Source organism: Miscanthus floridulus, chromosome 7, assembly GCF_019320115.1.
Source record: "Miscanthus floridulus cultivar M001 chromosome 7, ASM1932011v1, whole genome shotgun sequence".
Classification (NCBI taxonomy): domain Eukaryota; kingdom Viridiplantae; phylum Streptophyta; class Magnoliopsida; order Poales; family Poaceae; genus Miscanthus; species Miscanthus floridulus.
The window spans coordinates 84,708,760-84,721,386 of record NC_089586.1 but is presented as its reverse complement, the minus strand read 5'-3'; the positions used below and the strand labels follow the sequence as shown (position 1 = coordinate 84,721,386).

General features: G+C 44.8%; 2 protein-coding genes across 2 annotated transcripts; both read left to right on the top strand.

Annotated features, from left to right (window-relative positions):
* Positions 1 to 2,873: 2,873 nt before the first annotated feature.
* Positions 2,874 to 5,145, top strand: LOC136465777 (sucrose transport protein SUT5-like). Its single transcript, XM_066464383.1, has 8 exons — positions 2,874 to 3,055; positions 3,100 to 3,277; positions 3,636 to 3,734; positions 3,876 to 4,056; positions 4,165 to 4,267; positions 4,383 to 4,458; positions 4,574 to 4,753; positions 4,853 to 5,145. The coding sequence occupies exons 1-8, from the start codon at positions 2,874 to 2,876 to the stop codon at positions 5,048 to 5,050; spliced, it is 1,197 nt and encodes a 398-aa protein (XP_066320480.1). The 3' UTR covers positions 5,051 to 5,145.
* A 229-nt stretch (positions 5,146 to 5,374) lies between these two features.
* LOC136465776 (uncharacterized) lies at positions 5,375 to 11,955 on the top strand. The gene is made up of 4 exons (XM_066464382.1): positions 5,375 to 5,410; positions 6,811 to 7,680; positions 9,051 to 9,416; positions 11,834 to 11,955. Exons 1-4 carry the CDS (start codon positions 5,377 to 5,379, stop codon positions 11,953 to 11,955), a joined length of 1,392 nt encoding a protein of 463 aa, XP_066320479.1. The 5' UTR covers positions 5,375 to 5,376.
* Positions 11,956 to 12,627: the final 672 nt, after the last annotated feature.

Sequence of the window (12,627 nt, the reverse complement as noted above, 5' to 3'; positions counted from 1 at the left end):
AGGATCCCTACAACCAGCGGTTGCTATATCATTTGCTTTGCTCTTGATTACTCTTCTAACTGCTGCCATCTGAAGCCGATGGTTTTTTTTTATCCAACGACTGCGCGCCGATTCCCATTTCCAGCTATGGGGTGGTTATTGTTTTTTTTAAAAAAAAGCTATGGGGTGGTTAAGGTTAACATATCACGTTCACGTAGGTACATGTGTGTTGTAAAGCCTGTGTCCCATCTCCTGGTGTTCTTCAACAAATACATACACTACACAGGGATACAATAAGTTCATTAATTTTTCTTTTCCTATAATAATGACATATGGAAACGCTTGTGTCCGTTAACAGATCGAAAGTTAGCATCTTTATATCCGTAGTAGTACCTACCACATAATGAATACTAAATAAAAAGAGTCGTTATACACACACATTGTTGCTTGTAACACTCATCAGCGAAACGACGCTAGGGAACAACCCAAAAGGTTGTCGATAGGTCAACAGACCATCCCCCACTGAGCAGCACGTACACTCCTCTCTAATTAGTGCTAACGAACAATATTTTTTTTTCACAATAAATCAGCCAACATTACTTTTAGTCATGGCCAAACGAAGACATAGAAGCGCCAAAGCAATGTCTCCATCGAAATCATGGCCGGCATTGTGTCAGAATCTGTTTGTTAATTCCTTTCCTTGAGGATCATCCAAGCTAGCAAACGGTATATAGTGGAGGCGGCTAATCCTTTTCTGTTCCTTGCTCTTTGGAACCATGCTGGAAGATGATAGACTAGCTAGGGCGCCGTCACGCTTCATTCTTTGTTTGTTTAAATAAAGGAAAAAGTCTATTTAACCCTCACCTTTCATACTTGTCTACTTCATCCCTAACTATGAAACCGTCTGTTTTACCCCCTGAACTTTCTAAAACCGTCTATTTTATCCCCTGGGCGGTTTTCAAACAGCGGTTTTGCTACAGTAACAGAGGAGTTTCTACAGTAACTGTTGGTTTGCTACAGCACCGTGGTTTTGAATTTTCTTTTTTTTTTTTTTTCGGTGAATTTTTTAAAAATCATAGAAAAGTCATAAAATGAAAAATCTAATTTTATTGGACTCCACGTGAGTAGATCTACACAGTGAATATATAATATGGTATGCTTTAGTATAAATTTTTTTTTGTAGCTTTAGATTAATTGGAAAATCCAATTTTGTCTGTAATTAATTAGAATTTATCTATAACTAAGTTATACATAGTCCAATGAGTACGAAATTTTTACTATAGTTCAAGCATACAATAATTAGCGTACATAAAAATTTTACCATAATTGGACCATAGTAGCAAACCCGCTTTTACTGTAGCAAAACCGCTGCCTGAAAACCGTCCAGGGGGTAAAATAGACGGTTTTAGAAAGTTCAGGGGGTAAAACAGACGGTTTCATAGTTGGGGAGTGAAGTAGACCAAGTATAAAAGGTAGAGGGTTAAGTAGACTTTTTCCTTTAAATAAAAGTAGGGTCCAAAATGGTTTGTGGTGTTGTTCTAGGTTCGTGTTCTTTTGAATATTTCACTTTAATTCGGATGCTAGAATCCAAAATCACGGGTGGTAAGCAGGTCAGTCAGACGACTCGCGTTTGACTGGTGAGACTATATTGGAAAGCTAGTCATTCAATTAGCTAGTAAAACACTTACCAAACTGATTTCACCAGTTTGTGCCCAGCCTGCTGCACAACGTTCATCAGTTTCCATTTGTGTGGACATAAATTCGAGGATAAGAATGACTTTACAGACCAGGTTGCATCATTCCTCCATTCGTTTCCAGCTTTGCCAACCCATGTAGCCGTTGTATACTGAAACTTTGTTCCATTATCTAAAAATATAGGGGTTGTATACATACGGCCTCTATCGTATTCATCATTTGGTAAGATGCCATTTTTCTTTACAAAAAAATTAACAACATATATACAAATATTAATATTTTTATAATACACTAAATAATATGTTTCTATACCAAAAATATTTGCAGACACAAATCTTTATATTATTTCTATAAATCTAGTAAATAAAACTTATAAATGTTTGACTCTTTAAAAGGTGAGATAGATATATTTTTATTTTAAATTAATTACATTATTTTTATTCTAGTAAACAAGTAAGCTTTGGATAAGGTAAATCCAAATGTACAGGCATCGAATCGGTAATTCTGTATCCATTAGTTTCCTGGCAGCCAGCTCTGGACACGTTGAGATTCTGTTGTACGTATCAAAGTAATTTTTGGATAAGATAGAATCAAATGACAAGATTTTATATAGATAACACATTCGTTAAACTAAACAATCCTACATATTCTAATAAGGAGAAGAATTCTCATATATTGTAAAAACAATCCAATCCAATCCATTGATGTCGGCCCTATCCTATGAACCGCCATTAACCCCTTCCAACATGGCAAAACCCCTTAGGGCCCCGTTCGGTTAGCTGATTTCAAGGTCAAGAATCATTCCAGCTTTACGTGCTTATACAAATTAAAGTAGCGGTTCCAACTGGATTTTTTACAGGTTATCATTCCCTGATAACCGAACAGGGCCTTACCAAGAAACAGATTAAGGACGGGATAACCTTCCCAAACAAACGGATAAAACCTTCGGCCCGCTGTCTCGCTGCCGGTGGGCCACCCGCCATAAACCACACGCGCCGGGCCATCCATGCCCCCGGCCTTTAAACCCCCCCGCCCCCCACCCCCCCGGCGCCCGGCGCTCTCTTTAATTTCGCTATCCCGTCCGTGATCATTTGCCTGTCCCTATCGTCCTCGCTCCCCCATTTTTTCCTGCGACCAATCCGCGCGCTTGTTTCGTTCCTGCTCCTCGCACCTCGCGCCGCGCCGCCGCCGCAGCAGCCATGGACGGTGACGGCAAGGAGGACGCCAACAAGCAGCGCCTCGAGTGGGCCACCATGAACCTGGAGCGCGTCGTCGGCGGCGGCGGCGAGAAGAATGGCGGCGGCAATGGCAATGCGAGCCGGAAGCCGCCGATAGGCATCGTCCGGCTCTTCTTGGCCTGCATGTTCTCCGGCGGCATCCAGTACGGCTGGGCGCTGCAGCTCTCCCTCCTCTCGCCCTACTCAGTACAGTTCTTCATGTCCATGTCGTCTTTTGTACTGTTCTTTGGTGTCTGTTGGTACATGTTTGGTTCTCTGATAATTTTCATTCATGGCCTGATCGATGTTTGGCGTATGCCACTCTTGGGATCTTGCACAGCTACGTGTCTCTGACATGGATCTGCGGGCCCATCGCCGGATTTGTGGTACGTGCATTATATCTTGTAATACTGTGATTCTGAGATCTTATCTCTCTTATTACTAAAGATAAAGAACGTTAAATTTTGTCAAATAAATCTGCGCAGTTTATGAAACTGCTCACCTCCGATGTATCTCCATCTTTATGTCCTAGCATTATTGAGGTTTTAATTACCGATATTTATGTTCAAGAGATAAGATAATTACCAAGATTTATTTCAAACAGATAAGATAAGATAGAACTCGATATTAATCACCAAGAGGAGATCCGTTTTCATACGTCCGTCCAGTCATCTTCTTCCCCTTTTCCGAGGCCGGCCGGGGATTAATGTGGCCATATATTACTGCAATTGATTTCGTTGGCAGGTGCAACCCATCGTGGGCTACTACAGCGACCGGTGCACGTCGAAGATGGGCCGGAGGAGGCCCTTCATCCTCGCTGGATGCATCATCATCTGCCTCTCTGTAAGCACACATCCTGACATCACACTTTTGCGTTGCGATTCCTTTGCTTTCTGTACTTCACTGCACACTGGCAGTAGAGATTCCCTCGTTTGTTTGTTTTTTTACTGATGATGATGGATGCTGGTGCTCCGGCAATGCAAGGTGATGATTATCGGGTTCTCGGCGGACATCGGGCGGCGCATGGGTAACACCAAGCAGTGCAGCACGTTCACCGGCTCCCGCTGGTACGCCGCCGCCGTCTACATTGTCGGCTTCAGGTTCCTCGACTTTGCCAACAACACCGTCCAGGGACCGGCTCGCGCGATGATGGCCGACCTAGCCGGTGAGCATGTGCTTCGCTGGCGGTTTCTCTATCTGAACTCGATCACATGCACGCAACGCAGCGCAGGATTAGTGATGCTAATGTTTGTTTGTTCATTTACTGCTGCAGCTGGACAGCACGGCCCCAACATTGGCCAGGCCATCTTCTCCCTGTGGATGGCTCTCGGCAGCGTGCTCGGATACTTGGCCGGCGCCAACGCGAAATGGCACGAGTACGTAGCCCCGCCTTCCTGTTTTGCTTTGCTTTCCTGAAGCATTTATTCGTGTTGAGATGGTCGACTGATGTGTTGTTGACGCTGCGCTGGTTGCATGATCCATATGCATCAGGTGGCTCCCTTGGCTCAAAACCGCGGCGTGCTGCGATGCCTGCGCGAACCTCAAGGGCGCCTTCTTGACTGCGGTGGTGAGTTACGATCGAGCACCATTAATGTTGTTGATTCATTCGTTTCTCGTCCGTCTCTCGTTGCACTAAGATTTTGATCGATATATCGCTTTCCTTTGGCCGGTTTGTTGATCAGATCCTCATTATACTCACCATGTCGGTCACCTTGTGGCTCGCCGGCGAGGAGCTACTCGACAAGGAACACGTCGACGACGCCTCCGTCAGCGAGTGCTCCGCGTTCGTCGATCTCTTCAAGAGCCTCACGAACCTTCCCCCTGCCATGTTCAGCGTGCTCGCCGTCACGTCCGTCACCTGCGTACGTACGCGCGCCGCGCCGCGCCTCGCCGCACACTGCACCGCTCATCATTGACTCCATCTGACTGACTGATTGGCTGACTGTCTTTGTCGATCGCAGCTCTCGTGGTTCCCGTTCATCCAGTACAACACCGACTGGATGGTGCGGGAGATCCTCCACGGCGAGCCGCAGGGCGCGGGCGGCAAGGCGGACCTGTACGACGCGGGCGTCCGCGAGGGCGCCGTGGGCCTCCTCTTCTGCTCCATCGCGCTGGGCGTCACCTCGTTCCTCACCCCAAAGCTGTGCCGGAAGTGTTAAATCTCTCAGCCAATAATCCCAACGGCATATTGGGCCTTAGTCACGCGTTCTGATTGGGGGCGTCCAACCCTACATGGTTGGTGGACCCCGTCACACTGCGCTATATAAAGTGGTGGGGACCGGCGGCTCATATTACGAGGTTCACCGTGAGCCACTCTGCCCCACCAACAAACCCTAAGTCCGATCTCGCAAGGGTGCGCAGCCAGCGACGGGAAGACGCCACCGTCATCACTGTCGCCCTGACTGCACCGCTACTGCATCGCCGGACTTCACCAACTCTTCTCCGACCATCGCTGCCCGTGCGCAGAGCTTCACTGACCAAAGAGATGACCGGATCCTCCTCAACAGCGTCCTCCGATGGTCTGTACACTCCCATCCACTCTCCTCTCTCTATCACTCTATAGTGCGGTTCATTAGGATTTCTACTTGTCCGTCCCAAATACAAAGAACCACCCGACTAGATGCTACTCTAGGTGATCTTTGGAGCTAACAATGGTATCGGAGCCTGTCTAGTTCGTAGATCTAGATCGGGGACAGGAAAAGAAAAGAGAATGTTTGACCGATCCGGATCTGGATCGGGGAAAGAAAAGAAACAAATCGAACCCTAACCCTAGCAGTTCGCCAGCCTAGGGTGTAGATCTAGGGTTTTCCAAATCAAAAGCAAAGAAAAACGAATGAAAAGTGTATTCAATTCGGATACAATAGAACCCAACCCTAACCCTAAAGATAGGGAGCCTACCTAGGCTTTCCTCACCGCGGGGAAAGGAGACCGCGGCGTCGCTCCCGAACGGCGCGCGGGACAGAGCAACGAGCCGCACTGCACCTCGCACGCGCGGTCACGACAACAGGGCACCACCATGTGGCCCCTCGATGGCGGTGTGCTCAGCCTCGGGCGAGCACGCACGCCGGCGAGAGGGCGCGGGGCGGAGCCCCTCTTCTTCTCCCTCGGCCACCGAGGACGGCTGCTGCTGCGGCTGTTTCTCCGAGCTACGCTACGCGATGAGAGAGAAGGGGAGGGAGAGAATGAACTAGGGTTTAGGGAACCCGCGGCCGGATGGGGGTTTTGTTTCCCCGCGGCGCGCGCTCATCCGTCTGATCTGGATGGACGGCGCTGATCGAGACGGGGCGGTGCCGGCGGCTTTGCTGGGCCTCTTTCCAGGCCCAGGCCCAGGTTACGGCCTGGGCGCGGGGAGAAGCGGCACGCGAGCCGGGCCAAGCACCGCGCTGGGCTACGTTGCCAGAGGCCTTCAGGCCGAAATGGCCATGTGCACAGTAAAAAAAATTTATTCAGTTTTTCCCTTTTCTAGAAACTGATTTGATTCATATTTGATGAATTTGAATTGAATTTTGATGATAATTTCTGTACAAAATTTATCCAACGATATTTTTTGTTCAGTAAATAGTAAAGTTGCTTCTGGAAAATATTATCATGAGAATTTTATTCAAAGTTTCCGCTGCGTATTTAAAGTTGTTGTTTTCATTATTAAATTCGAACCAACGGGAGAATTTAATTTTGAAAATAGACATGTTATCAAATTATTATAATATTGTTATTATTCTGACCAACGTTGATTAATGGCAACATTATGATGTTATTATGGTTTTTTGTCATACATTAATTCTATTTCTGCCCAACGGTGATGTAGAATTAATGTAAAAGGATAAATTGTATGTTTTAATTTTGATCAACGTTGAAACTAAGACATACAATTGTTGTTATTATATTATGTTCTCACTTTCAAGGGAAATTGTGTTTTTAGGAGGATACTCCTTGATGGCTTATATCAAAGATATCCCAACTCTCAAAGGGAATAACTACATTGAATGGAAGAAAAAGATCAACTTGACCTTCATCTTGGCTGAGGTTGACTGGGTAGTCACCACACCATGTCCCAAAGAACCTGAGGCACCGGTGAGGGAGACTAATAAAACTAATGCTGCATGGCAGAACAGAGAGCGGAACTTTGCTCCCGTAAAGATGTCTTTTGACCTTGAACATAGAAAGTGGGTCACAACCAATAAGAAATGTTTGGCTTTGATAAAGAATACAATTGAGCCTGCAATAGTGGGCTCAATTTCAGACTATGACACGGTCACAGAGTACCTAGAAAGAATAAAGAGTCAGTTCACTGGCTCTTCAAAGACATATGCAACACAGCTGATCAAGCAGCTGGTAACAGAAAGGTACTCTGGTGGCGGCGGTGGCATTAGAGAGCACATACTGAGAATGAGCAATTTGGCATCTAAGCTCAAACCAATGGATTTGGCTCTCAATGATGAGTTTCTTCTTCATTTGATTTTTGCTTCTTTGCCAAAAGAATTTGACACTTTTGTTGTCAATTACAACATACAGCCCGAGAAATGGGATTTGGAAAAGCTCATAGCCATGTGTGTGCTGGAGGAGGAAAGAATAAAAGTTTCACAGGGTGGTACTATTAACTACCTAAAAGATAATAAGAAAAAGAATTATAATAACAGCTCTTCCTCCAAGTCACCTGGAAAGGGTCCCATGCAACAGTCTCCGAATAAACAATTCCCAGTAGATAAAGATCAATGTCTTCATTGTAAGGGCAGGGGACATTACAAGCAAAATTGTCCTGATTTCCTAAAGATGATTATGAAAAAGAAAGGTGAGAACATTATTACGTTCGTAAATGAATCCTTGTATGTCATGTTTTCAAAATCTACTTGGTGGATTGATTAAGGTGCAACTATTCATGTTGCTAATTCTTTACAAAGATTTCGTTCGATGAGAACTTTGCAAAGAAGCGAAAGTTTCATTAAAGTCGCAAATGGAGTACAAGCAGATGTTGAGGCCGTTAGTGATCTTCCGCTAGAGCTTGCTGAGGGCTTCAGACTTTTTCTTAGAGATGTTCTTTATGTACCTTCTTTGCAAAGAAACTTGATTAGTGTTTCAAAGTTGGACCACGATGGTTATGATTGCCATTTTCGAAATGGCAAATGTCAGATATTGTTTAATAATAGATGTATTGGTCTTGCCTTCTGACAAGACGAACTTTATTTGTTATCACTTCTTAAAAATGTGAATTCCGTATGTGATGTGAATGAGAATGTATCCTCATCGAACAATGCAAACAGAAAATGAAAGAGAACTAATGTATCATCGAAATTATGGCACTGTCGTTTAGGCCATATTTTGAGGGGGGAATAGAGAAACTAGTTAAGAATGAAATTCTTCCTCCACTGGAGTTCTCTGACTTAGAGCAATATATAGAATGTATTAAAGGAAAGTATGTAAAGAAAATTAAAAAGGATGCCAAACGAAGCACAGGAATTTTAGAGATAATTCACACAGACATATATGGTCCTTTTCCTGTGAAAAGTGTGGATGGTTATGATTCATTCATAACATTCATAGACGATTACTCTCATTTTAGCTACATTTATCCAATTAAAGAAAGAACAGAAGCGTTGGATAAATTCAAAATATTTAAGGCAGAAGTTGAAAATCAGCATGATTTAAAGATTAAGATAGTCAGGTCTGACCGTGGGGGGGAGTACTACAGTTGGCATACCCCATATGGACAAGTTCCTGGACCTTTTGCAAGGTTCTTAGATGAGAATGGTATAGTCGCCCAGTATTCAACACTGGGCGAACCTCAGCAGAATGGAGTAGCTGAAAGGCGTAACCATACCCTGATGGATATGGTGGGTAGTATGATTAGTTACTCCACCTTACCGTTGAGCCTATGGATGGAGGCGTTAAAAACCGCCATTCATATTCTCAATAGAGTACCAAGTAAGTCGGTGCCCAAAACACCGTATGAGTTGTGGACAGGAAGAGTACCCTCACTAAAACACTTACGAGTGTGGGGGAGTCCTACTGAGGCTAAATTATTTAACCCAAACATTGGAAAGTTAGATCCCAAAATAGTAAGTTGCCATTTTATTAGCTACCCAGAAAAGTCAAAAGGTTTTCGTTTCTACTGTTCAGATAGACATACAAAGTTTGTGGAAACAAGACACACTGTCTTCCTAGAGGATGAAATGATGAGGGGGAGCATGGTAGCTCGAGAAATTGATCTTGAGGAGAAACAGGTGTATGCACCCACTCCGATGGTTTGGGAGCCATTTTTCGAGCTACCTGCTGCTGCTACACCTACAACGCAAGATGTTGTGGTGCCAGCACCTGTTGTTATTCCTCCTATGGCAATAACAAATGAGGATGAGGAACCCATGGTTCAGAATCCTACAGAACCTATTGCCACACATGAGGGGGAGCAACAACAGCCTCAAACAGAAAATGTGTCAAATGTGGAGGCCCTTAGAAGGTCTCAAAGAGTTAGAAGATCAGCTATTTCTGATGATTATGAAATCTATAATACTGAAGAGTTTCATATGGAGGGTAATCCCACCTCATATGAAGAAGCCATGAGAAGCGAACACTCATCAAAGTGGTTGAAAGCTATGAAAGATGAAATGGAATCTATGAGGTCAAATGGTGTTTGGGATTTAGAACAAATTCCTAAAGGAGCCAAAACAGTAGGCTGCAAATGGGTCTACAAAACAAAATATGACTCCAGAGTGAATATAGAAAGGTTTAAAGCGCGACTTGTGGCGAAAGGTTTTACACAAAGAGAGGGGATAGATTACAATGAGACATTTTCTCCAGTCTCATGTAAGGATTCTCTCAGAATTATAATAGCATTAGTGGCATATTATGATTTAGAATTACATCAGATGGACGTAAAGACGGCATTCCTAAATGGAGATTTAGAGGAAAATGTTTACATGGCACAACCAAAAGGTTTCATTGTAGAAGGAAAGGAAAGAATGGGTTGCCGCCTAAAGAAATCCATTTATGGATTGAAGCAAGCTTCAAGACAGTGGAACTTGAAGTTTGACAGAACAATAAAGAATTTTGGGTTTAAAGAGAATGTTGAGGACAATTGCATTTATGCAAAGTTTAAGAATGAGAGATTTATTTTCCTCATTCTGTATGTGGATGACATTCTACTTGTTAGTAGTGATGTGAGTCTGCTGCAGGAGACAAAGAAGTTTTTGTCCTCAAAGTTTGATATGAAAGATCTTGGTGAAGCTTCGTTCATTCTAGGGATCGAGATTCATCGAGATAGAAGTAAAGGGGTATTAGGACTGTCACAAAAGGCATACATTGAAAAGATTTTAAAGAAATTCAGTATGCTCAAATGTAGTCCCTCACCTACTCCTATAGTCAAGGGCGACAGATATGGGGATTTTCAATGCCCCAGGAACTAGTACGAGCTCGATCAAATGAAAGCGGTTCCATATGCTTCAGCTATCGGAAGCTTATAGTATGCTCAAGTATGTACGCGCCCTGACTTAGCTTTTGTTACCGGGTTGCTTGGTAGATTTTAGAGTAATCTAGGAATAGAACATTGGAAATTGGTAAAGAAAGTCTTGCGATATTTGCAAGGTACGAAAGGCCTCATGTTGATATATAGAAGATCAGAATCTCTCCAATTGGTGGGGTACTCGGATTCTGATTATGCGGGAGATGATAGAAAATCCACGTCTGGATATGTATTCACTCTCGCAGGGGGAGCTATTTCATGGAAAAGCTCAAAACAAACTGTCACTACATCGTCCACAATGTATGCCGAGTTTATAGCGTGTTATGAGGCAATGGGGCAGGTGAACTGGCTAAAGAAGTTCATACCCGGTTTGAAAGTGGTTGACGATATCTATAGACCACTGAAGTTATACTGCGATAATAATCCAGCAGTATAGTATGCTCACAACAATAGGTCAAGTGGTGCTGCCAAACACATTGACATAAATTATTATGTTGTGAAGGATAGAGTCCGGGATCAGTCTTGAGCATATAAGTACCGAAAAGATGCTCATGGATCCGCTTACAAAAGACTTACCACCCAACGTGTTCAGAGAACATATAGCCGGCATGGGTTTAAGGGAAAGCCTATAATTCCTAGACTATAAAGGGCCCAAAAGTTAAAGTATCTATTTTAGATCAGAGACGTGCATTGTAGCTGTTAAATCTATCGGTGATTGACCGTGACGATGAAACATGCTCTATGCATCATCTGTGAAGAAATGAGTAAGGAGAAAAGGATTGAAGTTTAAAGTTTAAAGATAAAAGTAATAGTGTGAGATCAAGGGGGAGAATATTAGAATGATCTCCCAGCCAATAAGCCTAATAACCTATTAGGCCTTGGTCACGTGCCCTGATCGGGGGCGCCCAACCCTACATGGTTGGTGGGCCCCCGTCGCACTGCGCTATATAAAGTGGTGGGGGCCGGTGGCTCATAGTACGAGGTTCACCGTGAGCCACTCTGCCCCACCAACAAACCCTAAGTCTGATCTCGCAAGGGTGCATAGCCAGCGACGGGAAGACAACACCGTCAGCCTGACTGCACCGCTACTACATCGTCGGACTTCACCAACTCTTCTCCGACCATCGATGCCCGTGCGCAGAGCTTCACCGACCAAAGAGATGACCGGATCCTCCTCGACAGCGCCCTCCGATGGTCTGTACACTCCCATCCACTCTCCTCTCTCTATCACTCTATAGTGCGGTTCATTAGGATTTCTACTTGTTCGTCCCAAATACAAAGAACCACCCGACTAGACGCTACTCTAGGTGATCTTTGGAGCTAACAGGAAGCTCACATCCTGGGTCGTCTGGTCCATCAGCAACCTCATGGTGTTCATCCTCATGACGGCCATGGTCGTCCTCGGTGTGGTCTCCATGAAGGGCTACAAGCCCTCGCTCGCCGCCTCCCTATATGTGGCTACAACATCAACCTGTTGTTTTTTTGGCAGCTGTTAATTTCATTGCTGGCCTGCATGACGAGCTATTTTTGCATTACCCACCCCACCCTCATGGCACACCGCACACCCATTTGATGCACATCCTCAACCCCTCCCTCCCAGCCTACAAATAGGAGGAGCACCCAAGAACGGAACACACCGAGCAGCCGGTTCACGGGTTCCTGTCGCGCAAAACTGCAACTAACTAGCTGCTAGGCACAAGGGCTTGGCGTCGGGAGCCCAGCCAGCTGACGAACGATCGCATGCCGATGGGCGCTGCTGGTCCTCGATGCAGCCAAGGGCTAGGTCCTGTCGACCCCCTGCTGCCGCATTGACTGCTGAGGCGGCTTTTTGCCCGAGTGCTGCAGCACCGGCCCCTGGATGGCCGTGGATGCAGTCACCCCGCCGCCTGCTGTGGCCTCCACCAGCAACGACGCCAAGCCACGGTCACCTCGCTCGAACCTCAGATGTAGGCTATGCCGTTGTCGTGTGGTGTTTGCAACTTGCAAGGCTTACCCATTCTTGTCCTATTTGATGTTAGCTTTGTTACTGTGTGTCTACTATGTAAGCTACTGCCTATCTTGCTCGGAGTGTTACGTACGACGGTTCCATCCACAGATGTAGGTAGCACTGAAATTTAACCATCTGCATGTTCAGTGTGGAAGAACAACTTCAAAGGAAGTTTTTGGAAACAATCGAGTGAATAGAAGTTCCTTAAATAAATGTTCTGTCTTCAAAAATTATTGTTCCAACTTAAATAAAGGGTTCTAGAAATATATGTGATTTGGAGGGAGTGAAACTTAGTA

Excerpts from the sequence above, each read along its gene's own strand:
- LOC136465777 (XM_066464383.1), top strand. The coding sequence starts at position 2,874 with ATGGACGGTGACGGCAAGGAGGACGCCAACAAGCAGCGCCTCGAGTGG. Across the intron at positions 4,268-4,382 it reads GCCAACGCGAAATGGCACGA|GTGGCTCCCTTGGCTCAAAA; the intron begins GTACGTAGCCCC and ends CATATGCATCAG. Across the intron at positions 4,459-4,573 it reads GCGCCTTCTTGACTGCGGTG|ATCCTCATTATACTCACCAT; the intron begins GTGAGTTACGAT and ends TTTGTTGATCAG.
- LOC136465776 (XM_066464382.1), top strand. The coding sequence starts at position 5,377 with ATGACCGGATCCTCCTCAACAGCGTCCTCCGATG. Across the intron at positions 5,411-6,810 it reads CTCAACAGCGTCCTCCGATG|GAGGATACTCCTTGATGGCT; the intron begins GTCTGTACACTC and ends TTGTGTTTTTAG. Across the intron at positions 7,681-9,050 it reads GATGATTATGAAAAAGAAAG|AGGATGAAATGATGAGGGGG; the intron begins GTGAGAACATTA and ends CTGTCTTCCTAG.